The 27,430-nt window shown below is 39.1% G+C and overlaps 3 protein-coding genes across 4 annotated transcripts in view; 1 reads left to right on the forward strand and 2 right to left on the reverse strand.

The window, feature by feature from the left end:
• Positions 1-14,693, reverse strand: part of LOC117162852 (uncharacterized) — a 49,384-nt gene extending 34,691 nt beyond the window's left edge. The window contains exon 1 of the mRNA XM_076627361.1: positions 14,412-14,693. Coding sequence (XP_076483476.1) covers positions 14,412-14,449 — 38 coding nt within the window. The 5' untranslated portion in view covers positions 14,450-14,693. The remainder of the gene's footprint in view (positions 1-14,411) is intronic.
• On the reverse strand, positions 4,538-14,061 carry LOC117162408 (glutathione S-transferase-like). Of its 2 annotated transcripts, XR_013061521.1 has the most exons (3): positions 13,453-14,061; positions 6,333-7,766; positions 4,538-5,387 (listed from the first exon to the last, which is right to left on the reverse strand). XR_013061521.1 is itself a non-coding variant. In XM_076627366.1 (2 exons), exons 1-2 carry the CDS (start codon positions 6,496-6,498, stop codon positions 5,350-5,352), a joined length of 204 nt encoding a protein of 67 aa, XP_076483481.1. In that variant the 5' UTR covers positions 6,499-6,628; the 3' UTR covers positions 5,236-5,349. The 2 variants fall into 2 exon arrangements, 1 of the variants encoding a protein (XP_076483481.1); XM_076627366.1 differs by lacking the exon at positions 13,453-14,061 and having other exon boundaries at positions 5,236-5,387; positions 6,333-6,628.
• A 530-nt stretch (positions 14,694-15,223) lies between the features above and the next one.
• On the forward strand, positions 15,224-17,831 carry LOC143304880 (glutathione S-transferase-like). Its single transcript, XM_076627360.1, has 4 exons — positions 15,224-15,381; positions 16,347-16,482; positions 16,794-16,961; positions 17,219-17,831. The coding sequence occupies exons 3-4, from the start codon at positions 16,817-16,819 to the stop codon at positions 17,524-17,526; spliced, it is 453 nt and encodes a 150-aa protein (XP_076483475.1). The 5' UTR covers positions 15,224-15,381; positions 16,347-16,482; positions 16,794-16,816; the 3' UTR covers positions 17,527-17,831.
• Positions 17,832-27,430: the final 9,599 nt, after the last annotated feature.

Below are 27,430 nucleotides of genomic sequence, written 5' to 3' on the forward strand. Positions count from 1 at the left end.
GATGGCCCAGCAATCGCGACCAGGCTCTCCGGAGCAGACTCGCAGCTACCACGCGCTACCTCCCCCGTGGCAGAAGTGTAGCAGAACTCTCCGCACCAACGACGCTATACTACAAAGAAAAGGAAAATAGAAACAACAACACAAATAAACACTCACAACAGGTTCGCCGTATTGGAATCCTCAAACGACGCCACGGAAATCGTAGAACCGCCACCAAACCAACACTCACAGAGAATCCCCCCTCCCCCACCAATATTTGTGGACGATGTCATCGACATACAGACAATGATCAAGTCCCTAGAGAGAGATATCTGCAAGGAGGAATATAACCTTAAGATAAGTAACAATAAAGTAAAAATACTGCCGACGAACCCAGAAGCTTACAGAAAACTCACCAAGACACTCAGGACCCTGAACGCCAACTTCCACACCTACCAACTCAAAATGGAAAGGCCTTTCCGGGTGGTTCTACGAAACATACACCACTCAGCAGACATAGACGAACTCAAATACGAACTTTCAAAACTCGGCCACGAAGTCATCAACGTAAGTAATATAAGGATTAGAGTCTCGAAAGACCCGTTATCCTTATTCTTCCTAGACATTAAACAAAAGCCGAACAATAAAGAAATCTACAACATCAGTCGCCTAATGAACGCGATAGTAAAGATCGAACCACCGCTTGTGAAAAAAGAAATAGTGCAATGCAAAATATGCCAAAGGTACGGTCATACGCAGAAATACTGCAACCATACTTTCCGCTGCGTTAAATGCGCAGGCACTCACTCCACTGACCAGTGCGCCAAATCACCGGAAACCCCAGCGAAATGCATCCACTGCCAAGGGGACCACCCTGCCAACTACAAAGGCTGCCCAGCATATAAAACACTATACACGAACAGGTACCCTAAGCTCAGAGCAAAAGAGGTATCCAACCAAACACCCAGCCCGCCGAAATTCACGACTACCCCAACCCCCTCAACCAACCAAACACCCAGTCCTACCAAATTCATCTCCACCTCAACTTCTTATGCCCAAGCAGTACAAGGCATCCAAAATAACCCGAACAGCCAAAGGAATCTTCCCCAAAACAGTGTCCCCAACCCACCTAACACAGACAACTCCTCAAGGCTTGAAAAGCTAATAGAGAAACAATCAGAGCAAATAAATCACTTGCTATCGCTACTAACACTCATCGTGGAAAAATTAGCACGCCCCGACTCAAAATAAAACCAAGGCGCATAGCACTGTGGAACGCCAACGGTCTAGCGCAACACAAACTTGAACTAGAACTCTTCTTAAAACACCAGCAAATCGACGTAATGCTCGTATCGGAAACCCACTTCACCGACAAGAGCTACCTGAAAATAAATGGTTACAAATTCTACCATACCCAAGATCCCAGCGGAAAGGCCCACGGTGGCACCGGACTAATAATCAAAGCAAGTATTAAGCATTACGAACTTCCATCATTCCAGAAAGACTACCTCCAAGCAACAAACGTAGCAATAGAAGACTGTCATGGCTCAATCACCACTTCAGCAATATACTGCCCTCCCAGACACTCCATCGCCAAAGAAGACTTTGATAACTTCCTGGACACCCTGGGCAATAGATTCATAGTTGGAGGAGACTATAACGCCAAGCACATCCAATGGGGCAGCAGACTGGTTACAGCAAGAGGCAAAAACCTCTTAAACAGCATAATAAACAACAACCTCAACTACCTCACCACATACGAACCCACATACTGGCCCACTGACACCAACAAAATACCCGACCTTCTCGACTTCTTCATAACTAAAAATATCCCATCAAGACACGTCCAGATCAACTCCTCGGCTGATCTCTCCTCTGATCATTCTCCCGTGATAGCAACAGTCAGTTGAACAATCACCGAAAATACACCTAATGGCTCCATTCACAACCAACACACCAACTGGCAGTTCTTCAGAGAAGTCTTTACACACTCAACCTCAGCCTTCACCCCACTAAAAACAAAGGAAGAAATCGAAGCAGCCACGGAATACTTAAACACGAGCATAATAAACGCAATCCGCCTCTCCACACCGACAAAGCCATCTAACAACAAACAAGAATATCCCCAATACATACTAAAAAAAATAGCAGAAAAACGTAGACTAAGAAGAGTATGGCAGACCCATAGAACACCGGATGACAAACGCAAACTAAACAACGCAACTAGAAAGCTATCTAGAACCTTAAAAAACTATAAAAACGACTGTTTCCATAAATACCTTGCCAGCTTATCCCCCACAGCCGACTCCAACTACTCACTATGGAAGGCCTCCAGGAAACTCACACGCCCCCCACAAATAATCCCACCTATCCGCCGTCCGCAAGGTGGATGGGCACGAAGCCCTATAGAAAAAGCCGACCTGTTTGCTAAACACTTGTCAAAAGTATTCAAACCCCATTCCCCCAAAACCGCCGCGGACGTTACTGAATACCTGCACACCCCCTTCCAAATGTCCCCTCCTATCGAACCCTTCTCCTCTGCAGAGACTATAGAAACAATCAGTCGCCTAAACCCCAAGAAAGCAGCAGGACACGACCTAATAGGCAATAAAGCAATCAAGGAACTTCCCACAAAAGGGATAGCACTCATCACATCGATTTTTAATGCTATCCTTCGCCTGGAACACTATCCTAAGGCCTGGAAAATCTCATTGATTACCCTCATCCCTAAACCCGGTAAACCGATATACGAAACCAGCTCCTATCGCCCAATCAGTCTTTTACCTACCCTGTCCAAACTATTCGAGAAGATGCTCACGAACCGACTCCTTCCAATCCTAGAGAACTTGAAAACACTCCCAGATCACCAATTCGGCTTCCGAAAACATCATTCTACAGTAGAGCAAATCCACCGCTTAACTCATACGATCAGCCAAACACTCGAAAAGAAAAAATATTGCTCAGCGGTTTTCCTAGACATCCAACAGGCATTCGACAAAGTATGGCATGAAGGGCTACTATACAAGCTTAAAAAGATCCTACCTCACCCCTACTACTCCATCCTAAAATCTTACCTAACCAATAGACAATTCATGGTTAAATGCCTAGACGCCACTTCCGCAACATTCCCAATAGAAGCCGGCATACCCCAAGGTAGTGTCCTCGGACCCCTACTGTACTCCATCTATACTGCTGACCTACCTATATCAAACGATATAACAGTAGCGACATTTGCAGACGACACAGCACTATTAGCTACCCACGCAGACCCGGTAATAGCCTCATCCACTCTCCGGCGAAGTCTCGACTGCATGGAAAAGTGGTTTCACAAATGGGGCTTCAAAGTCAACGAAAAGAAATCCTCACATGTAACCTTCACGCTCCGAAAACAAACCTGCCCCCAGGTCACCATCAACAATGCAACAGTTCCTAGCAGGGACACAGTCCGATACCTGGGCATGACCCTGGACAGGAGACTAACGTGGAAGACACACATCTCAGATAAAACGAAGCAACTAAAGGACAAACTAAAAAAACTCTATTGGCTCACGGGCCGACGCTCCAAACTAAACATACAGAATAAAATTACCCTCTACAAGACCGTAATAAAACCTATCTGGACCTACGGAATCCAACTATGGGGAACAGCAAGTAACTCCAACATTGAAATACTCCAACGCTTTCAATCGAAAACGCTAAGATCCCTAATTGACGCACCTTGGTATGTAACCAACGAAACCATCCATCGCGACCTCAAGATACCTACAGTCAAAGAGGAAATAGCAAAATATAGCGACAGATATAGCAAAAGAGTCAACAAACACCGAAACCCCCTAATCACTGGATTACTCGATACGACGGACCAGATTCGCAGGCTGAAGAGGCACTACCCGCTAGACCTAAACGTTAGATTCATTTAATTATCCAAATTAAGCATATGCACTTACTTATAATACTTATAAATTATACCTATCTATAATAGGTATTAACTTATTGTAAATAAACAGCCATGTCACTGCGCCACGCCAGAAAAATTACTGAAAATTCTCAACGCGAGAATTGATTGTAATTTCAACAAATAAATAAAAAAAAACGTGCATTAACGTTTTCAAATCCATTTTTTATTTTCAAAGAACATCATATTTGTACTCGGTATTGCCAGTAAGTATCATGAAGAGACGAAACGAGTATCTCGAGTTAAGTATTGTTTAAAATAGTATATAGACATCTAGATATAACATTCAATGATTTTTCCCTCACTTATTGTAAATTATTGATATTGTAAAATTATAATTGTAAAATTATATAGTAAATGATATTGTAAAATTATATAGTAAATGATATTGTAGAATTAAATAGTAAATTCACACGATGTTTAAATAATTCGAAATAACGATAGACCAAAACCTGTTTAAACGAGACACAAGAATTAATCGTGCATTTTATTAAAAAGTTAAGTACGGATAAAAGAAAGATAATTTTCGAACTTTTTTCGAAAGAACATACATTTATTATACAACATACATACATTTATTATATATTGTATTCTTTCAAACACAATAATACCTTCCATAAAGGAGCACAGCTCAGATGTGACTTTTTATAGTTAAACATTTAACGTACTCATAGACACGAAATTTTTTTTTTAAATAGAACTGTTACATTTTACGACACGTATAACATCGAACATTTACCAACATAGCGATGCCAGCGTACATATATGTAATATCGTGATATAGTATATTTACAAAGAATGGACAATAGAGATGTTAATCGGACAGAAAAAGACGATTGTTGTTCAACCTGAACTATTCACGCCAAACGTACAGAAAACAGCGCAACTAAATAACTAGATAGCGACTCGACTTTTACCAAAACGCAATCAACACTCTCTCGGCAACGCCACTCGCAAACTCTGTCTCCGCTCAACTCGCACTCGGCTCCACGACTCACACTCTGTTTCTCGACTCACACTCTGGCCGTTGTCGCATTCTATTGCCTTTTTCCTAGGCCCACCGCACACGTGTTCTGCAGACGCTCGTAGCCAGGGTCACGTAGGTCTTTTCCACGAAACTATGCACTTGAAAAGACCGATGACACATCGTTGGGCCTGTCGGTGCTTCGACTTTCTCGCGACATTATTCATAGTTCGCCCGATATCTCTTAGGCCTTTGTTCCACGATGCTACATATATATATACTGGTGTACTGGTCATCTTTTTTCCACACGTTTTTAGCTTTTTAGCTGTTTGTGTATGGGCGCCTAATCAGCCAATCAGAAATAGCCGGTATTCTATGAATTCTTTTCTTCAATGCTCGAAGAGCTGGATATTTATCCAAAGCTGATGCCCCAAACATATACTCGAAATTTTCAAGGGCCGCTGCAAACACGAAGTCCGCCCATGTCGTCTGAAAAAAGGTTTGTATACATTTATTTTGTACCTCCTCTATTAAACAATTTTTTTAATTTACCTTGAAAAATGTGAAAAATCGAACTCTTAACTAAAGATCACTAGCTTTTTAGGAAGAATTTGGATTTTTATTTTATTGTCAGAATTTAATGGATAATTTTAGAAACTTCAACCTTTGGAGGTATTTGTTAATTAAAAATGACAAAACTGGTATTATGTAAAAAAGAGTAATGTGTATCCTGAATCAATGTCGAATGGAAATTAGACAGTTCTATAAAAATAATCCTTCTCACGATTCCACAACTTCATAGCTTAATTAAATACAATTCTTCGGCGATATAATTACAAATACATTTACAGGAATTGTGTAATATGATAAATATCTCGTTAAAGAAATTGAAATCGTAAATTCCGCGGATAACCAGCGTTTATCATATAGAGACAGGGATTTGCAAAGAATAAAAGTTGTAGAACGTTGAAAGGCGTTGAGAGAAACGTGATGTTATCCCGTTATTCGTTAACGCAACGCAGTTAAAAAAAATCCCGTAGGAAGATTACGATAATAGATAACCTGAGTCGAGTGTTTGTCGGGGGATCTAAAAGATTCTTTCGAGTTGAGCGTCTGAGATTGCAGAGAAGAAAATTTGGAAGCCATCGAATTCGTGATGTCGATAGAAATCTTCAGTTGGAATCGTTGTATCATAACGTAGTCTGCTTATTGTCGATAAGACTTTACTAAACTAAAAGTGACTACTAAAAGTTTCTATCCTCTAAATTCTATCTACGATTCTATAATCTAAAAACTGACTTTTGCAAACAAACTGTAACATTCGCTTAACGGAAAGACATACGTATATTGTTTGTACTCGTCTTTTCACAATGAATTCTTGAACGTCTGTCTCTGTGGTGAGACAAATGCAAAGTCATCTCATCAGTTACTCACCTTGCTTCAAATCTCCAAGAGTATCGACGAGCACGTCGCATATCATCGCATCCCATTCGTTCCTTCCCATTAAATCGTACTTCTTCGCCAAGTATCGCGCCACAGCGTTACTCTGCGCTACCGGTTTCCCGTCTATCTCCAGCACAGGCAGCATTTTATAAGGCATTGCTAAGAACAAACATGGCTCATATGAACACTGTGTAGAGGGAAACGATCGATAGGAAATCACAACACAGCTTCCGAGGCCGTTGCGTTCTTGTGAATAGATGAATCGAAATCATTTCGGTTTTAATCAACATGGCCTAGTAAAGAAATACAGAAATGTCTTCTTTCTCCTTTTTTTCTTTTCTTACGATTACGATGGACAGGGTATCGCGTGTTTTTGACTGTTGGGAAGAACCTAAAGTTTTTAAAATCAAGGATAAAAGATCGAGTATAAAATTTGTAATTCTCACGGAAAGGAACGAATCTGTCTGATGCGGTGTACTGAATGTACGAGGAACGATCAGTATCGTTTTGCGGGAAGACCTTATGCAATGATAGTGGACTTACAACTGCGAATAAAAAATTCACGTCGCATAATACCAGACACGGAAAAAATATTAGAAAATGTACACGGTTCTTGTAATGAAAATTGAAATGCAAGGAATATAAATCGAATGTCTCTTGCGAACGTAATTTTGTGTTTTACACCGACAGGATTGATTTACAGACTTACGTTGATTTTTGGTTTCTCTATCTGCAAGCGACATATAAGATTATATCGAAGACTATGCTGCGTAAAACTTTTATTATACTATTTACGATAGAAATGTCGCAACGGAAGATCGAATTTTATATCTGCTTTGTTCTTTCGACTTTTTAGCTATGTTCTTGTTCATTTCCGAACTGATTTCAATTTTTTATCCTTTTTTTCCGACAAGTCCTAAAAAGTTTTTAAATTAACGAGAAACGTAGAAGTATTTTTGTATTCCTATTTTAAGTCACCTATTTATGGTTTTCTCAAAATATTCGAAATGCTTCGATTCATTGAAAACAATAAAGATTGCAACACAAAAATTCGAGAATCGTAAGTGAATTAAGTTGGTATTCGATAAACACGATATTACGGAAGCAAAACTTAATGAAAAGTTCGACTTTATTCCGTATGAAATTTTACTTTAAGTAAGTTTAGCCTGCACGTGAAACGAAAGTTTTATATACAGAAAAGTTTGAGTAAATGGTAGATACCTGAGAGTTGAACGATGAAAGTAAAAATCGATTCTTCACGCTTACAATCCTTGTATTCAGGCCAGAGTTCTTTGGGGATCCTCTCGTCGGTATACTCGATGCCAGTATATGCAAATATGTACCGTATATGTTCGGCACGACCACGGGCATTGAAGTAGATTAGTTTGTAGGTAGGTTCGTCGCTCATTTTCCTTGCTCTGTCAACTTATCGAGAAAAATGATACAATTAACTCGTGTAATTAACAGACTGTGTGCGTGTTTGTGTGTATAGAGAACAATTTATTTATAGATGGAATAATTCGTATAATACGCAAAATAAATCATTTAGAAGGCTGGAATATGTGTTTTTGAAACAATTAATTATGTCGAAAAATATTTCAAACGAGATATAATTATGAAAAAAATAATAATTAAATGTATGTAAATGTATGTAATAATAGTTAAATGTATGTAAATGTAATAATTAAATGTAATTAGTTGTGAAAAAAATAATAATAAAAAATAAATAAATGTAAAAAAAGAATTAAATGTAATTAGTTTCTTTTTACGCACGCGATATTATTGGCGATATATGAAGGTCAACTTTATTTTTTTAAATAGATATATTTATACATATATTTATAGATATAAATACATATATTATATAGATATAATAGTATATATAATATATATAATAATATATATGTCGAGTCTGAATATCCGAGTCCGAGCTCGAGGCGCCCTCCCGGGGAGAGCTTGCGGGAGGTAGCGGTTCTGCGTTGAAGTTCTCCATCGTCCGGTAGCGCGTGGGGTACCTTTATTGTCGATAGTTACACTAGCGACGAGGGCCTCAGGCTTGATAACGAATCCGTGACCAACGGGAGGACAGGCTCCCTTGCTCTAACTCACACGTGCACCACTCCCTGCTCGTAAGGCACTCGACTTCCTTCACCGATCAGCTCTCTAGCAAGACTGCTCGTCATCCCAACGACGCCACCGAAACAAGACTCCGGTCGAGTGTCTCAGTACACACGATCCTCCGATCGACGTACGATTGCTATCGGTTTGGATACTTGCGATTGTTTCGTTATGGCTATATTAGGCTCTAGGTTGCAAGGTTAGGGTGTTGTCCTGAAGTTCCAGAGGGGCCCCGGCGTCCTTTCGTCTCCGACTCGGCCATCCTGACACTTACACGTTCTCGTGTGTGGCCTGCTGGCTTAGTCTACCCGTCGGGGCTTCCACCACGCAGGCATCGACCCGGCGCTCGTCCTCGGGGCAATGTTTTTCTTCTCGCCGCGATGGACAGCGAGACGCGATGTGTCCCGGCATGTGGCAGTGAAAGCACAACGCTTTCGGTGGTGCAGCCGGTCGGCTTTCCTCCGGGCGTCGGGGGTCCTCCTTCGGTTACCACTTCGCCCTCTTGCGGCATTCGAATGTCGGATGTCCGTAAATACCGCAGTGGCCACACCTGGTCCAGGGGGCGGGTGACCTGCCTCGTTTGTTTCCGGAGCTCGCTAATGATCTCCACGGCGGGGGCGTTGGCCACTCCGTGTATAGGAAGGGCTTCATTTCTCTTTGGAATTGTTTCACCGACGTGATGTCACTCGTGAGCGCTAGTCGTTTAAAACGTTCATCGCGCGAGCCCAGCAGATGGAGGGCGGTGGCGGCGAGTACCTCTTCCCTGGTTGAATTTCGCCACTTCGACCCCAGGAGGGTGATGATACGATTTCCGTACGCTCCTGGTGTTTCGCCGTCCCGCGGTAGTTCCTCGGCTACCTTGATTAGCGACGCGGCTGCTACTTCTTGGCCACCGAAGTGCGCGGCGAATTGTTCCTTAAAATCTGGCCAGGTGAGCTCGTCGCCGTTCATTATCTGCGTAAGCCAATACGCTGCCGGACCCTCTAGGGCACGGTTTAGGGCAGAATACAGTGCGCTGTTTTTCAGGCGGTGGTCCCTCATGAGCAGGCCGACGGCTGTGCACAGGCGGCTGGATCTGCGTCCGCGGCTTCGGGGTTGAAGCACGGTAGCGATACCCAGGTTGCCCGGTGTCCTTTCTTCTTCTTCTTCTTCTTCTTCTTCTTCTTCCTCTTCTTCTTCCCTAGCGACCGCTTTAGTGCGCGCACGATACTCTTACGATCCCGTGCCGACAACGTGTGTTCGGATGCCACTTCTGATGTCGAGTCTGAATCCGAATCCGAGCTCGAGTCACATTCCGAGTCCGAGCTCGAGGCGCCCTCCCGGGCAGGGCTCGCGGGAGATTGCGATTCCGTGTTGGAGTTCTCCATCATCCGGTCGCGGGTGGGGTACCTTTATTGTCGATAGTGACACTAGTGACGAGGGCCTCAGGCTTGATAACGAATCCGCGGCCAACGGGAGGACTATCATATAAAAAGCAACAGGATACACGAAATAATATAATTCTGACTAGGACAACATAAACGCAAGAAGTGTTGATATTGAAAAAAATATTTAATTTTGTATATAAATATTTTCATATTTAAAAAAGTTTCCGGAAGCAGGAAGATTTACAAACAAATAATATCATAAACCGAATGTTTCATGATCCTTTTCTAATTAGAGTGTGTGACAGCATGTGAGAACGTTTCTTAAAAATATGACTTATTGCAATTACTTAATCGCAATTATAAACGATTAAGACCTTCTCACAACGAGGCAATCTATCCAAAGTATAAAACTCGTTATACTTGATGAGAAAACAAATCTCTACTTAGGTTTCATTTCGTTTCATCGCGTTCATAAAAAGTGAATTTGTATGAACACATCGTGCAATTTAGTAATTAGGACCGTTGATCTCGCTGCAACATAGATGGATAGAAAAATGCCATTTAAAATGATACAACGTCGGGAAGACAATTATGAAAATTATAAATGGAACACAAGATAAAATTGTTTAAGATTAATTCTTCTTTTTTTTTTTTTTTAATCGCGAGTGTTTGCAAACGAAGTTTCAATCTGTTTACAATGATAGCAATGAGAGGAGGATGTCTATGAAAGTTATAAATGCGATATTGAATAACATTTCTGCGAGTGGGTTTGTTTTTCGTTACAAATGTTTTTTAAACGAATCTGCAATCTGTTGGAAACAACGGAACAGTAACGGGACGACTGATAGGGAAATAAGAAAGATCGCGTTTTATTTGAACAGACAAATCTTTGAAATCTATTCGAAAGTCTATTTGAAATGGTACGAGCTCGAAAAGAACGGTGAATACTATAGAAGAAGGATTAATTAAAATTCTTATTAATCTGTACGCTTTGTATATTAAATACCTTGATCGATGCCAAGATAACAAATTATTATACAAAACAGTGAAGTATCCACGTCTGACATTAATATTGAGTATTACCATTACTGTAATTTAATTTTTAACCGATCCTGAAAATTCCTTAGAACGTAAAAAGTATAAAATGTTACTGTGCATTTCAAGATTAAATGCACTGTAATTTAGAAACAGTTATGAAGCGGAAACAAATAATTTATTCAGAATAAGAATTCTACGTAATCATGTTAAAAAAAAAAACGTACTTATAACGCGTTTAAACTCCAAATATGTAAAGACAATAAGGGAAAAAAATTAAACGAAGAATCGTATTTTTTGTAAATTCACACAAGATTTTATCCAAAAAAAATGGGCCTGTACCAATATTTTTATTTGTCGTTACAAGTTACGAGGGTATTAAAAAATTGGCCACGAATGGACCAGAGATAAAAATTTATCAGACTTGCTCTCGTAAATTTCAAGACGTTGCATCGGATATTCTTGAAAATCTTTGGACAATGGCCTCGATAATTCGCAGCTTCTATCCTCGAAGCGGAAGAACTCGGCGTTAAAAGCGACAGAACTGGAGAAACCCGGTGACCGCGAGCCTTTCACGCTCTCGACAGATTTCTCATCCCTCGTAATCCTCCCGGTGTCACCCAATGTCCACCCTCGTATTGCGATTTGTTGCTTCCAACGAGGCGACACCTTGTCTTGTGATTTCCTTTTTCGTCGCGTGAAACACGACCGAACACTTGTTCAAACACACAATTCATATTTATCTAACTCGACAAAACGCCGTGTCATTGAAACAATAGCATTCTTTGGCTTTTATGTAAATTCCAATAAATTATGATAATGTTCGTGGAAACATTATTGCTACCTATTTTATCTGTCGTGATCCAAATTGATTTGTGGCTACGTATGTATATATATATATATATGTCGGAGATAAGAGGACACCGGTGCCTTCCCTCTGAAACCTCGGGAAAATCCATAAAAACATTGTAATTAAAATCTACAGTTGTAACTAAACGATTTGCCGTCATTCTAACCAATTGTATTTGTTTGAGACTTGTGACAATGAGCTTGGGCTCAAGGCGACAATTAGTCGCCGAACGTGGCCGCGGTCAAAGGGACGAACTCTCCATCTAACAAAGGCATTGAGTAATCCTATAGCTCTCCTTAAAAGAAAGATTTGTAGCGGCACGTGGCAGCAAACATTCCAACGGTTTCTGTCCCGTGGCTCGCCACGCGCAGACCCTATTCTTCGACTAAGATGATTGCCAGATGTCGATGCGTCTCCGCAGTACATGTTCGGCTAGCCCGAGGGCCCGTTATAAATCTTAAGGTTTAGTTAACTAAAGTCCTTCAAACAGACGAACAGTCTTTGTCCCAACTACGGGAAGATAGGGCAGACATATTTTTCAACGAGCGGCGTCTCCCACTAGCAACTTTCCCTCGAGGGCGGCTAGCATCTTTTTCTAACCACCGATATGGAGATTGACCAATTAGCAGCAACGTCAATTTCCCTTACTTCCTAAACGAAGGCTTTCCTCGACGAATCCGATGATCTCGTGTCCTTAGACACACCCCAGTATAGTTTTCCTCTGTGGAATCATCGGGACGGAACGCGCATTCTTTGACGCGCTCCCGTCGACTAAAGAGTAACGTCTTTACGCTCAGCAATTATTTTTACGAGTCAGACTTAGATTCAGCGAGAACGCCTATCTGTCATCCCGTTGACCGCGGATTCGTTATTGAACCTGAGATCACTGTCACTAGTGTCGCGGACGTCTCACCGCCGTGATAGATTGTCAAACCTGTGTTATTCATACCTGTGTCAATAAATCGTATCTTCGCCACACCGCAACGATGGCTACCTTCAATGAAGACTCCTCAAACACCGACAACCCTATCCCCACTGCTTCTCCGACATATATATTTGTATTTTCTTTTGTTCTTTCTTTTTAATTTATGTGATCTGAGAATTACATTTCTGAGAGTTCGGTGAAATTCGATGCTTTATTTTTATCAGTAGAATCTTCCTTGTCATTGTCAGAGCGCAGACGTTTACGCGTTTACGGAAAGTTTAAGGATACAAAAATACAGAAAAATGTAGAAAATATGCAAGAATATGTAAAATATCAAAAGTACAGTACTTCTAATAATACTTAGTAGCATGCTTACAAACAAATTTCTTTTGTATTTCTTGAAATTGCGGAAAGATTCGCGGTAATTATCGGATTTTTGTCCTCTTTTATCTGCTTTTTTTATTCGCAACTTATATGAGATATGAATTAATATTCAACGACGTGCGCTCTGTGCCACGAAATGAATTATCTCGCGTTAAGACTGCGGCAATTCTTACGTTTGATATTTCATTTAACGAACAGCCGCGCGTTCCTGAGTTTAAAAACCGCCACTCTGAACTTACGCTGAGAATAATATCAGGAAAAGCGAACGAGAGATGATTAGAAAGAAAATGCGAGGAGCAGTGAGGGGGATATTACTAGACTGCGCTTTTTTGTGCAAGTATAGCAGGATGTTTGGGAGTGTAAAATTTTAACGAATGCGTATAATATGAAAAAATATATGAAATATCCAAGGTATAGTTTTATTAAACTTACTTTTTATAATGCTTCGTAGGTAAAACAATTTTCTATCCAGATTCCACTTTCTCAATTATATTTTCAAAAATGCTCGATAAGGAGTACAATTTTCTACCCAGGTTGTACCTTTCTAATTATATCTTCCAAAATTCTTGATAGGTGAAACAATATTCCACCGACGATTTACTTTTTTAATTGTATCCCCAAAAATATGGACCTGCTTAACGTTTAGATATTATTATTCTTTTCGTTGTTACTTGATACGGCTAGCAATTAAATAGTGAGAATAAGAAGAATTGGAAGTGCCATTTTCGAAAAAGAATTTTGGTTTTAAATTGGAAATTAAATTTGGTTTGTACATATATGACACAATTTGTATGGACAATGAAGAGTACGAATCTACGAATTTCGAGGTAAAAGTATTGATATATGTATCGATATTTCTGGTCGTTACAATATCTCTAATCAATACAAAGTTCTAACTGAATGTTAGAATGTTAAACGTTAAAACGTTTAAAACGTTAAAATGTGTATCGAATCGTTGTAATTCCAAAGATGTCAATTGATGTAATGTAATAATAAAGTATAAAGTATAATAAAGTATAAAGTATAATAAAGCATAAAGTATAATTTCGTCTGTGGTATAATCTTTCTATTCCATTAAGTTACGTCGCACCGCGAGCAATATGGCAACCAGATGTCACCGGATACTCGCAGCGTATCCTCCATAGTTTCAAGTACCTTCCATAAATCTCATAGATTTCCTAGAAAAGGTCCTTCAAACCAAACAAACGTCTGTTTCCGAAGAATTTCTAAAGACTATTGTCTACCCCGACTGGACAAGGGAAAGTTAGTTTTTCTCACGTATGCTGCAACTTTCCTCCCACTAACCACTTTCTCTCGAGGGCGGTTAAGACCCTTCGTTAACCAATTAACAACGAAGCCACTTCCTTCACTCTCCTAACTAAAATCGTCACCAACAAATCCGATGGTCCCGTGCGCTAGACATACCCATCCTTAGCTTTCCTCCGAGACAGCATCGTCTCCCAAGACAGTTCTGATTTTACATCCTTCGAACGGTCAATATCCTTCCACCGGGTAGGACACACCCACAGATCAGTCACTTATTCATCTCGTACATACGCACCAGCGTAACTGCCTTCGTTATAAGTTGTTGGAATAAACGGTGAAATATAACTTACTATACTGTGTCCTATTCATTTAACCACCTCTTATCTTAACCGAAACAGGGGAACGACTACTTCGCAGCGTCGATTCGCCGAATCGTAGCGAGAATTTACGCCTCTCGCTACTGCGACTGCGTCTCTCCGCGAACGGTCGTAACACATTGATCGACAGAAGTACTAAACTCTAATAACATAAATTTATATATTTTCTATTTCCCAGCCACCAGTTTTATAGATTTTTCTATCTTCTGTACTACTTTTATCCCTTTTATTTTTTCTTACATGAGATTATTGTAAATTTAATATCATTTGTTCGCAATATTTGTTATTTATCTTTCCTTGAATTTGAAATTTCGCGCTTCAATGTTGTGTGTTGTTCGACGTTTTATCGAACGATGTTTATCGAACTAGTTTATGAATACATACATAATCATTAAAGAATCTATAAACCTTACTAGTTTGTTTTTACTAAGTTTTGTTACAGAAAACATGTTCTCATAAGTTTTCAACTTTAATTTATGGAAATTTATTAACCTTAAACTATAAAATCATTCAATGAGTCTTTCCGGATGTTTTTATGTAGTCATAATTTCACATATCAGCACAGCTCCACCAATAGGATAAGAGTTACATGGAAGCAACAGAGGGGAAGAAGAACATATAGAGATCTAAAGGTTATTTTTGTCTCATTCAAGTTTCTGTTAACCGGCTTGGAAATTTCCTGTGCTTGTTTCGACTTCGAAGTCTTAAAAAAAAAATTGTAAGTAAATAGTATATATATAGTATATATATCCTGAGTCAAAGTTTCTCTTTATAAATAATAAACCGTTTAAAAACTATATTTTGTATGTTTTTTCCTTATTCATAATTAAATAATAAATATGAAATACTTCTACAGAAAGCCGACATCCTTCAATTAACCGAACAGCAGATGATTTAAAAATTAGTAATTGAAAGAAATAAATGTTATTACATGTTCATAATTGATCGATAAATTTAAATATACAATTAGAAAATGTTTCTTCTTTATTGATAACTAAATAATACAGATAAGATACAAGATACTTGTACGAAAAGTCGGCGCGTCGTTCAATTAACGGAACAGCAGAGGATTTGAAAATTAGTAGTTGAAAGAAATAAATGTTATATGCTCATAATTGATCGATAAATTTAAGTATGCAATTAGAAAATGTTTCTTATATTTGGAAGAATATATAATCACTGCTGAATGTTTTGTAGTTACGAAAGTTGTATACAAACATACATTGTACATACGACTAGTAATGGTACTAAATTACTGTTAGAGGGTCTTGGGTGTATAGAACCATATGGTTAAATTAATACTAGAGATAACGAATCGCGCGAATGTAATTAATATTTTGAAATGCGTTGTTTGCATTAATTGATAGTTTTCTTATAAACTTTTTTATAAACAATTTCATTGCTATAGAAAAAAGATAAATGCCGGTAATATGTCTATCCTACTTAAATAGAAAGTGCAATATTTTGTTATAATATTTGGCGCAAGTTTATACATTATTACATCCAAAAATAATATTCTTTTTATATCTAAGCTATATTAAAATATAAAGATACAAATAGCTATGCGAGTAGTTAGTAGTTGATGCTTTTTACTTAAATTGTCTTATACTTCATAATTTGTAATAATATAATTCTTGTCATCAATGATTCTTTGTTTTTACTTTGTATATATTATACTTCCAGGAAGATGCCGCTCTATAAATTGACTTACTTCCCAGTTACGGCATTGGCAGAACCAATCCGTTCTTCTTCAGCTATGCTAGTATTCCATTTGAAGATGAACGTATCAAAAAGGACGTCTGGCCAGAAATAAAGCCCTGTAAGCTTAAAATTTAAAGAAGTTCTGTTTCTTAAATCTCATCTTTCCTAATTTAACTAAAGTAGCTAAATAAAGTAGAACACAATTATGCAGAGTATAACAGAGATTATTGTTTACTCTCCATTGCTCTATAAGATATGTGGGAGAACAATAGGTATTGTTAAGGAGACAATGCCCTTTGTTTGCTGATAAATTATCAATAAATTAAATTATATCTTTCCAAAACAGATAACAGGAAGCTAGATATTTAAGAAGCATCATAATCTGTTTGTTCGATAGAATCTTTGATTCTATTAGTTGTATGTTTTTAGTGACTCCTTATGGCCTGCTTCCTATGCTCGTAGCTGATAGAAGGAAGGTTGCTCAGTCTACAGCTATTTGCTGTTACTTAGCCAAACAATATGACTTAGCTGGAAAGACTGACTGGGCAAATCTTCATATTGATGCCACTGTTGATACTATTCATGATATTCGTCATAGTGAGTATCCAGTGCTGTTTTGCATAAATTTTATGAGAATCTTGATAACAGATAGTACATATCTGTTCAGGTATTTATTAGTTGAAATCCGATTTAATATTTGATTTAATCGAACGATACACGTATGTCAACAATACAAGACAAAGGATTAAAAAGGATTGTAATTCTATCTTCAGTATCATTTAAATTTCGCACAACACTGTATTCAAATTAGTATAACATTAGCGAATAGTATTTAACTGAAAACAAATTTTCAGAAATTGCCGCCTTCCACTATGAGGAGGACGAGAAGGTCAAAGCTGCAAAACGCAAGGCTGCTGAAGAGACGCTGCCGTTCATTTTAGAACGTTTGGACCAGCAAGTGAAGGAAAATGACGGCTACTTCTACGATGGTACTCTTTCTTGGGCTGATTTAACATTCGTTGCTCTGCTCGATTATTTGAACTTTATGTACAAGTCTGATCTGATCGAGAATTACGAGAATCTGAAGCTGCTGGAGAAAAAGGTCCTCCTTCTGCCCAAGATCAAAAACTGGATTGAGAGACGCCCAGTTAGCGAATTCTAAACTTCACGATTGCTTATGGTTTTATAAGCGTTTAAAGATTGCGGTCTTAGTGTGTTGAGAGAATGAAGAACGAATCGTGTTGATGGAAGTTTGTATGGAATATACTGATTGCTTTTAACATTCATTAGTTCCAGTTATTACCAATATTTTTGTCATTTAGTTAGGGTTTTCCCTTTAGATTACGTTGTGATAGAGAACTATTATTTGTGTATTCCTACAGAAACATACGAACTATATAAACTGTTGACACGATGTTGTGCTTTTGTATTATAGAGATAATAATAAAACCATCAAACAATCATTAATTATGTTTTTTATTATATTAATTAAGAATTGAAGATTACCTCCTTGGTGATCTTGATAATATCGTATTTTACAAATGTTGAACAAAAAAAATGTATGATTATTTTATTCAATACGTTATGAGGGTTGCTTTAAAAAAAATACGAGTTACATATTTCTTTGAAAAAAGCATGATTTTTATCGATACAATAATGTTCTTCTGTTATCGCTTTAAAGTTGAGTACTTCGTTGATTACACGAGAGAACTCGCCTACAGCAAACAAGATACGACCGTGTGTAAAGTAATTAATCTGTTTGCTCGTTGCTAGCTACACATAAGGCTTGCGTAAAAAAATATGCATTTCAGTTCAGGCGGAGAATTATGTAGGAAGTCATTTTGTCGATCAATAACTTAGTTAATAAAAGATCAAATTTTCATGTACATAAATGTAAGTAACGTTCAAGTATTAATCATTACATACAATTTTTGTATAATTCGATATCTTGGTCACTTACATCTTACAAATGATATATAGATAATATTTATGAGATACATTGGAGCTATCTTTTAGTTAACGCCATTTTTTCTTGTTTTCTCTGTACTTTTACTATTCTTCCAAAAATATCAAAGGATCGATGACTTCAAATTAAACTAGAATTGCTTCGGTATATTGTCAATCAATGGCTATTTGTATTCACATCTATATCAAAGGAAAACCGATTGCAAAATTAATTACCCTTGCAACTCCGCAATCTAAAACTATGTGTGATCGACCTTGAAGATGACAAATCTCAATGTTTGAAGTAGTACAAAAAGATGATAATTTAATTTCGCTTTATCAAACTGTACAAAATTTGTATACACATACAGAAAAAAAACGGAGTTCAAACATTAATCAACATGAATTATCGGTTATTATTGCTGAGTAATTATTAGGATTAGAGTTTTGGAGTATCGATCGTATCGAGTTTTAACTATCGGTTTCCGCAATTTATTGTTTTTCTAAATTATGTCTAAATGGTATCAGTTTTTCAATATTTTATAGTTTACACTCCAACATACTGACGTAAGCTATCGAAAATAATTGTAAATTATGCAATATCATTTTTTTTATATTTCATAATCCAAATTTCAATCTATTTTTTGTATTTAACATCCCTTTTTTATTGTTCGTGTTCCGTCTTGTACGTTCTTCAAAAAATCTTAATTTTTTTTTGGATAAAATCTTGTGTGAATTTACAAAAAATACGATTCTTCGTTTAATTTTTTTCCCTTATTGTCTTTACATATTTGGAGTTTAAACGCGTTATAAGTACGTTTTTTTTTTTAACATGATTACGTAGAATTCTTATTCTGAATAAATTATTTGTTTCCGCTTCATAACTGTTTCTAAATTACAGTGCATTTAATCTTGAAATGCACAGTAACATTTTATACTTTTTACGTTCTAAGGAATTTTCAGGATCGGTTAAAAATTAAATTACAGTAATGGTAATACTCAATATTAATGTCAGACGTGGATACTTCACTGTTTTGTATAATAATTTGTTATCTTGGCATCGATCAAGGTATTTAATATACAAAGCGTACAGATTAATAAGAATTTTAATTAATCCTTCTTCTATAGTATTCACCGTTCTTTTCGAGCTCGTACCATTTCAAATAGACTTTCGAATAGATTTCAAAGATTTGTCTGTTCAAATAAAACGCGATCTTTCTTATTTCCCTATCAGTCGTCCCGTTACTGTTCCGTTGTTTCCAACAGATTGCAGATTCGTTTAAAAAACATTTGTAACGAAAAACAAACCCACTCGCAGAAATGTTATTCAATATCGCATTTATAACTTTCATAGACATCCTCCTCTCATTGCTATCATTGTAAACAGATTGAAACTTCGTTTGCAAACACTCGCGATTAAAAAAAAAAAAAAAGAAGAATTAATCTTAAACAATTTTATCTTGTGTTCCATTTATAATTTTCATAATTGTCTTCCCGACGTTGTATCATTTTAAATGGCATTTTTCTATCCATCTATGTTGCAGCGAGATCAACGGTCCTAATTACTAAATTGCACGATGTGTTCATACAAATTCACTTTTTATGAACGCGATGAAACGAAATGAAACCTAAGTAGAGATTTGTTTTCTCATCAAGTATAACGAGTTTTATACTTTGGATAGATTGCCTCGTTGTGAGAAGGTCTTAATCGTTTATAATTGCGATTAAGTAATTGCAATAAGTCATATTTTTAAGAAACGTTCTCACATGCTGTCACACACTCTAATTAGAAAAGGATCATGAAACATTCGGTTTATGATATTATTTGTTTGTAAATCTTCCTGCTTCCGGAAACTTTTTTAAATATGAAAATATTTATATACAAAATTAAATATTTTTTTCAATATCAACACTTCTTGCGTTTATGTTGTCCTAGTCAGAATTATATTATTTCGTGTATCCTGTTGCTTTTTATATGATAGTCCTCCCGTTGGCCGCGGATTCGTTATCAAGCCTGAGGCCCTCGTCACTAGTGTCACTATCGACAATAAAGGTACCCCACCCGCGACCGGATGATGGAGAACTCCAACACGGAATCGCAATCTCCCGCGAGCCCTGCCCGGGAGGGCGCCTCGAGCTCGGACTCGGAATGTGACTCGAGCTCGGATTCGGATTCAGACTCGACATCAGAAGTGGCATCCGAACACACGTTGTCGGCACGGGATCGTAAGAGTATCGTGCGCGCACTAAAGCGGTCGCTAGGGAAGAAGAAGAGGAAGAAGAAGAAGAAGAAGAAGAAGAAGAAGAAAGGACACCGGGCAACCTGGGTATCGCTACCGTGCTTCAACCCCGAAGCCGCGGACGCAGATCCAGCCGCCTGTGCACAGCCGTCGGCCTGCTCATGAGGGACCACCGCCTGAAAAACAGCGCACTGTATTCTGCCCTAAACCGTGCCCTAGAGGGTCCGGCAGCGTATTGGCTTACGCAGATAATGAACGGCGACGAGCTCACCTGGCCAGATTTTAAGGAACAATTCGCCGCGCACTTCGGTGGCCAAGAAGTAGCAGCCGCGTCGCTAATCAAGGTAGCCGAGGAACTACCGCGGGACGGCGAAACACCAGGAGCGTACGGAAATCGTATCATCACCCTCCTGGGGTCGAAGTGGCGAAATTCAACCAGGGAAGAGGTACTCGCCGCCACCGCCCTCCATCTGCTGGGCTCGCGCGATGAACGTTTTAAACGACTAGCGCTCACGAGTGACATCACGTCGGTGAAACAATTCCAAAGAGAAATGAAGCCCTTCCTATACACGGAGTGGCCAACGCCCCCGCCGTGGAGATCATTAGCGAGCTCCGGAAACAAACGAGGCAGGTCACCCGCCCCCTGGACCAGGTGTGGCCACTGCGGTATTTACGGACATCCGACATTCGAATGCCGCAAGAGGGCGAAGTGGTAACCGAAGGAGGACCCCCGACGCCCGGAGGAAAGCCGACCGGCTGCACCACCGAAAGCGTTGTGCTTTCACTGCCACATGCCGGGACACATCGCGTCTCGCTGTCCATCGCGGCGAGAAGAAAAACATTGCCCCGAGGACGAGCGCCGGGTCGATGCCTGCGTGGTGGAAGCCCCGACGGGTAGACTAAGCCAGCAGGCCACACACGAGAACGTGTAAGTGTCAGGATGGCCGAGTCGGAGACGAAAGGACGCCGGGGCCCCTCTGGAACTTCAGGACAACACCCTAACCTTGCAACCTAGAGCCTAATATAGCCATAACGAAACAATCGCAAGTATCCAAACCGATAGCAATCGTACGTCGATCGGAGGATCGTGTGTACTGAGACACTCGACCGGAGTCTTGTTTCGGTGGCGTCGTTGGGATGACGAGCAGTCTTGCTAGAGAGCTGATCGGTGAAGGAAGTCGAGTGCCTTACGAGCAGGGAGTGGTGCACGTGTGAGTTAGAGCAAGGGAGCCTGTCCTCCCGTTGGTCACGGATTCGTTATCAAGCCTGAGGCCCTCGTCGCTAGTGTAACTATCGACAATAAAGGTACCCCACGCGCTACCGGACGATGGAGAACTTCAACGCAGAACCGCTACCTCCCGCAAGCTCTCCCCGGGAGGGCGCCTCGAGCTCGGACTCGGATATTCAGACTCGACATATATATTATTATATATATTATATATACTATTATATCTATATAATATATGTATTTATATCTATAAATATATGTATAAATATATCTATTTAAAAAAATAAAGTTGACCTTCATATATCGCCAATAATATCGCGTGCGTAAAAAGAAACTAATTACATTTAATTCTTTTTTTACATTTATTTATTTTTTATTATTATTTTTTTCACAACTAATTACATTTAATTATTACATTTACATACATTTAACTATTATTACATACATTTACATACATTTAATTATTATTTTTTTCATAATTATATCTCGTTTGAAATATTTTTCGACATAATTAATTGTTTCAAAAACACATATTCCAGCCTTCTAAATGATTTATTTTGCGTATTATACGAATTATTCCATCTATAAATAAATTGTTCTCTATACACACAAACACGCACACAGTCTGTTAATTACACGAGTTAATTGTATCATTTTTCTCGATAAGTTGACAGAGCAAGGAAAATGAGCGACGAACCTACCTACAAACTAATCTACTTCAATGCCCGTGGTCGTGCCGAACATATACGGTACATATTTGCATATACTGGCATCGAGTATACCGACGAGAGGATCCCCAAAGAACTCTGGCCTGAATACAAGGATTGTAAGCGTGAAGAATCGATTTTTACTTTCATCGTTCAACTCTCAGGTATCTACCATTTACTCAAACTTTTCTGTATATAAAACTTTCGTTTCACGTGCAGGCTAAACTTACTTAAAGTAAAATTTCATACGGAATAAAGTCGAACTTTTCATTAAGTTTTGCTTCCGTAATATCGTGTTTATCGAATACCAACTTAATTCACTTACGATTCTCGAATTTTTGTGTTGCAATCTTTATTGTTTTCAATGAATCGAAGCACTTCGAATATTTTGAGAAAACCGTAAATAGGTGACTTAAAATAGGAATACAAAAATACTTCTACGTTTCTCGTTAATTTAAAAAATTTTTAGGGCTTGTCGGAAAAAAAGGATAAAAAATTGAAATCAGTTCGGAAATGAACAAGAACATAGCTAAAAAGTCGAAAGAACAAAGCAGACATAAAATTCGATCTTCCGTTGCGACATTTCTATCGTAAATAGTATAATAAAAGTTTTACGCAGCATAGTCTTCGATATAATCTTATATGTCGCTTGCAGATAGAGAAACCAAAAATCAACGTAAGTCTGTAAATCAATCCTGTCGGTGTAAAACACAAAATTACGTTCGCAAGAGACATTCGATTTATATTCCTTGCATTTCAATTTTCATTACAAGAACCGTGTACATTTTCTAATATTTTTTCCGTGTCTGGTATTATGCGACGTGAATTTTTTATTCGCAGTTGTAAGTCCACTATCATTGCATAAGGTCTTCCCGCAAAACGATACTGATCGTTCCTCGTACATTCAGTACACCGCATCAGACAGATTCGTTCCTTTCCGTGAGAATTACAAATTTTATACTCGATCTTTTATCCTTGATTTTAAAAACTTTAGGTTCTTCTCAACAGTCAAAAACACGCGATACCCTGTCCATCGTAATCGTAAGAAAAGAAAAAAAAGGAGAAAGAAGACATTTCTGTATTTCTTTACTAGGCCATGTTGATTAAAACCGAAATGATTTCGATTCATCTATTCACAAGAACGCAACGGCCTCGGAAGCTGTGTTGTGATTTCCTATCGATCGTTTCCCTCTACACAGTGTTCATATGAGCCATGTTTGTTCTTAGCAATGCCTTATAAAATGCTGCCTGTGCTGGAGATAGACGGGAAACCGGTAGCGCAGAGTAACGCTGTGGCGCGATACTTGGCGAAGAAGTACGATCTAATGGGAAGGAACGAATGGGATGCGATGATATGCGACGTGCTCGTCGATACTCTTGGAGATTTGAAGCAAGGTGAGTAACTGATGAGATGACTTTGCATTTGTCTCACCACAGAGACAGACGTTCAAGAATTCATTGTGAAAAGACGAGTACAAACAAGATACGTATGTCTTTCCGTTAAGCGAATGTTACAGTTTGTTTGCAAAAGTCAGTTTTTAGATTATAGAATCGTAGATAGAATTTAGAGGATAGAAACTTTTAGTAGTCACTTTTAGTTTAGTAAAGTCTTATCGACAATAAGCAGACTACGTTATGATACAACGATTCCAACTGAAGATTTCTATCGACATCACGAATTCGATGGCTTCCAAATTTTCTTCTCTGCAATCTCAGACGCTCAACTCGAAAGAATCTTTTAGATCCCCCGACAAACACTCGACTCAGGTTATCTATTATCGTAATCTTCCTACGGGATTTTTTTTAACTGCGTTGCGTTAACGAATAACGGGATAACATCACGTTTCTCTCAACGCCTTTCAACGTTCTACAACTTTTATTCTTTGCAAATCCCTGTCTCTATATGATAAACGCTGGTTATCCGCGGAATTTACGATTTCAATTTCTTTAACGAGATATTTATCATATTACACAATTCCTGTAAATGTATTTGTAATTATATCGCCGAAGAATTGTATTTAATTAAGCTATGAAGTTGTGGAATCGTGAGAAGGATTATTTTTATAGAACTGTCTAATTTCCATTCGACATTGATTCAGGATACACATTACTCTTTTTTACATAATACCAGTTTTGTCATTTTTAATTAACAAATACCTCCAAAGGTTGAAGTTTCTAAAATTATCCATTAAATTCTGACAATAAAATAAAAATCCAAATTCTTCCTAAAAAGCTAGTGATCTTTAGTTAAGAGTTCGATTTTTCACATTTTTCAAGGTAAATTAAAAAAATTGTTTAATAGAGGAGGTACAAAATAAATGTATACAAACCTTTTTTCAGACGACATGGGCGGACTTCGTGTTTGCAGCGGCCCTTGAAAATTTCGAGTATATGTTTGGGGCATCAGCTTTGGATAAATATCCAGCTCTTCGAGCATTGAAGAAAAGAATTCATAGAATACCGGCTATTTCTGATTGGCTGATTAGGCGCCCATACACAAACAGCTAAAAAGCTAAAAACGTGTGGAAAAAAGATGACCAGTACACCAGTATATATATATGTAGCATCGTGGAACAAAGGCCTAAGAGATATCGGGCGAACTATGAATAATGTCGCGAGAAAGTCGAAGCACCGACAGGCCCAACGATGTGTCATCGGTCTTTTCAAGTGCATAGTTTCGTGGAAAAGACCTACGTGACCCTGGCTACGAGCGTCTGCAGAACACGTGTGCGGTGGGCCTAGGAAAAAGGCAATAGAATGCGACAACGGCCAGAGTGTGAGTCGAGAAACAGAGTGTGAGTCGTGGAGCCGAGTGCGAGTTGAGCGGAGACAGAGTTTGCGAGTGGCGTTGCCGAGAGAGTGTTGATTGCGTTTTGGTAAAAGTCGAGTCGCTATCTAGTTATTTAGTTGCGCTGTTTTCTGTACGTTTGGCGTGAATAGTTCAGGTTGAACAACAATCGTCTTTTTCTGTCTGATTAACATCTCTATTGTCCACTCCTTGTAAATACATTATATCACGATATTACATATTTTTGGGGGCTCATCCGGGATTGGACAAGACAGAAAACGGAACGGTTTAACAGAGCTATTCGAGCTAGTTGTGAATTTACCGGTACGCGGTGCGGTAAATGACGATATCGTTGACTGTTTAAGTTTGTGTAGTGTGAAAAATGGCAAACGTTGGGGACGAACTATTGTCGGGTGAAGAGGGTTCGACGCTGGAGGAGCTGAGGAGTAAGCTCGCGCGAATGAACCTCCCTATATCGGGTGCGAGGTCAGTGCTGATTGCAAGGCTGAATCGGGCGTGTAGGGCTGGACAATCGTATCCTAAGGGATCGACGGGCGGTGAAGCGCTAACCGGTCAACGAGATTTAGGAAACGTACAGAGAGCTGAGCGTGATTGTAACGAAGATGAAGATGTTGAGAAAATGAATACGAAGGAGTTGAAGGAGCGCCTCGCTAGTTTGGGTTTAAAAACGGCGGGAAGAAAAGTAGAATTACGCGCACGGCTACAAGCGGCCATGGATGGTAACGACATATCGTCGGAAGAAGAAAGCGACGACGAAAGTGAGGATGAAGATGACAAGAAAAACGCAAGAGGATACAAGAGAGATACGCGAATGGTGTATCAGGACCGTGATGAATATTGTCGAAGGGCATGCGTTGGTTCGACACTGAGTTTTAGAGACGTCGAAGATGCATTAGAGTCGTTTAGTGGCGACAAAGGTGAAAATGTCGAACGATGGTTCGAGTCGTTCGAGGAAGTCGCTGATACGTGCATGTGGTCGGATGGGCAGAAGGCAGTCTACGCCAGGAAGCTGCTGAAGGGATCAGCGAAAATATTTGCGAGCTTCGAGTGTCATGCCAGGACTTGGCATGAGTTGAAGAGGGGGCTAGTGAAAGAATTTTCGAGGAAAGTCAACAGTAGGCAAGTACATCAGAAACTTGAAGAAACAAAAAAGGAGAGTGATGAAGCATGTTTGGCTTACATGTACCGCATGCTCGAAATAGCCAGCCATGTGGACATAGAGGAGGAAGCAAAGGTGGAATACATAGTGGATGGAATAATAGACGACGAGAACAATAAGGCTATATTGTACGGTGCTACGTCAAAGAGTTGAGGAAGAGGTTAGTGATGTACGAAGAGCAGAAGAGTCGCAGAGCAAAGTCGATTGTGAAGCCGGCTAAAACCCAGAAGAACGGGAAGCCCAGTCAATCTGTAGATGCAATGAAGAAAAGAAGATGCTTCATTTGCGGTAGTGAGGATCATCTAAGTGTTAAGTGTCCGGAGAGGGAAGAAGGTGTTAGGTGTTCCGAGTGCAGCGGATTTGGACATATTGCAGCGAGGTGCACGGCACGACCGAAAGAGACTTGCGTAGTGTCAAGGTCCGAAAAGGGGAAGTATGTGAAGGAAGTAATCGCAGGAATTAAGCTTCTATTCTCTGAAATTACTCTCAAATCTCAGAGTCAACCCTTCAAATTCTCCACAATGGATCTTCGATTCTTAATATTTGTAATATCGTAGAATAGCTTTGATTGGAGATCGGCTGAAATTAGAAAACACCGTGTACGTCGTCTTTCGTGGTTTGTTTTCATCCAAGAGCGCCTAGTAACAGTGACGCGAGAAAAGATAAGCAGCGTCAAAACAGAAGTACGGTTCCACATTTCAAGGAGTGGCAATCGAGAGGCCAGAGTATGTGAGCCGAAAAGTGTGCGTGTGTGTGTGAGAGAGAGGACGAGAGCAAGAGCGAGCACGACCGAGCAGGAGTGTATTGGCGAAGATCAGAGCTAATTGAGTCGTCGAAGAGTAGAGTCGTGAGAATTGATAGAGTTGTTAGAGAGAGAGTGTGTGTGTGTGTTAGATTCGTTGTGACGAGAGTGATCAAATAACTGTAAAGTTATTTGATATAGATACGAGTATTGCATTTAGTTTCCGTTAAATAAATA

Source organism: Bombus vancouverensis, unplaced genomic scaffold (genome assembly GCF_051014615.1).
Source record: "Bombus vancouverensis nearcticus unplaced genomic scaffold, iyBomVanc1_principal scaffold0061, whole genome shotgun sequence".
Classification (NCBI taxonomy): domain Eukaryota; kingdom Metazoa; phylum Arthropoda; class Insecta; order Hymenoptera; family Apidae; genus Bombus; species Bombus vancouverensis.

Coding starts and splice junctions, on each gene's coding strand:
- LOC117162408 (XM_076627366.1), bottom strand. CDS start 6,498: ATGCCTTATAAAATGCTGCCTGTGCTGGAGATAGACGGGAAACCGGTA. Junction 5,388..6,332: donor TCTTGGAGATTTGAAGCAAG/GTGAGTAACTGA, acceptor ACCTTTTTTCAG/ACGACATGGGCGGACTTCGT.
- LOC143304880 (XM_076627360.1), top strand. CDS start 16,817: ATGCTCGTAGCTGATAGAAGGAAGGTTGCTCAGTCTACAGCTATTTGC. Junction 16,962..17,218: donor TATTCATGATATTCGTCATA/GTGAGTATCCAG, acceptor ACAAATTTTCAG/AAATTGCCGCCTTCCACTAT.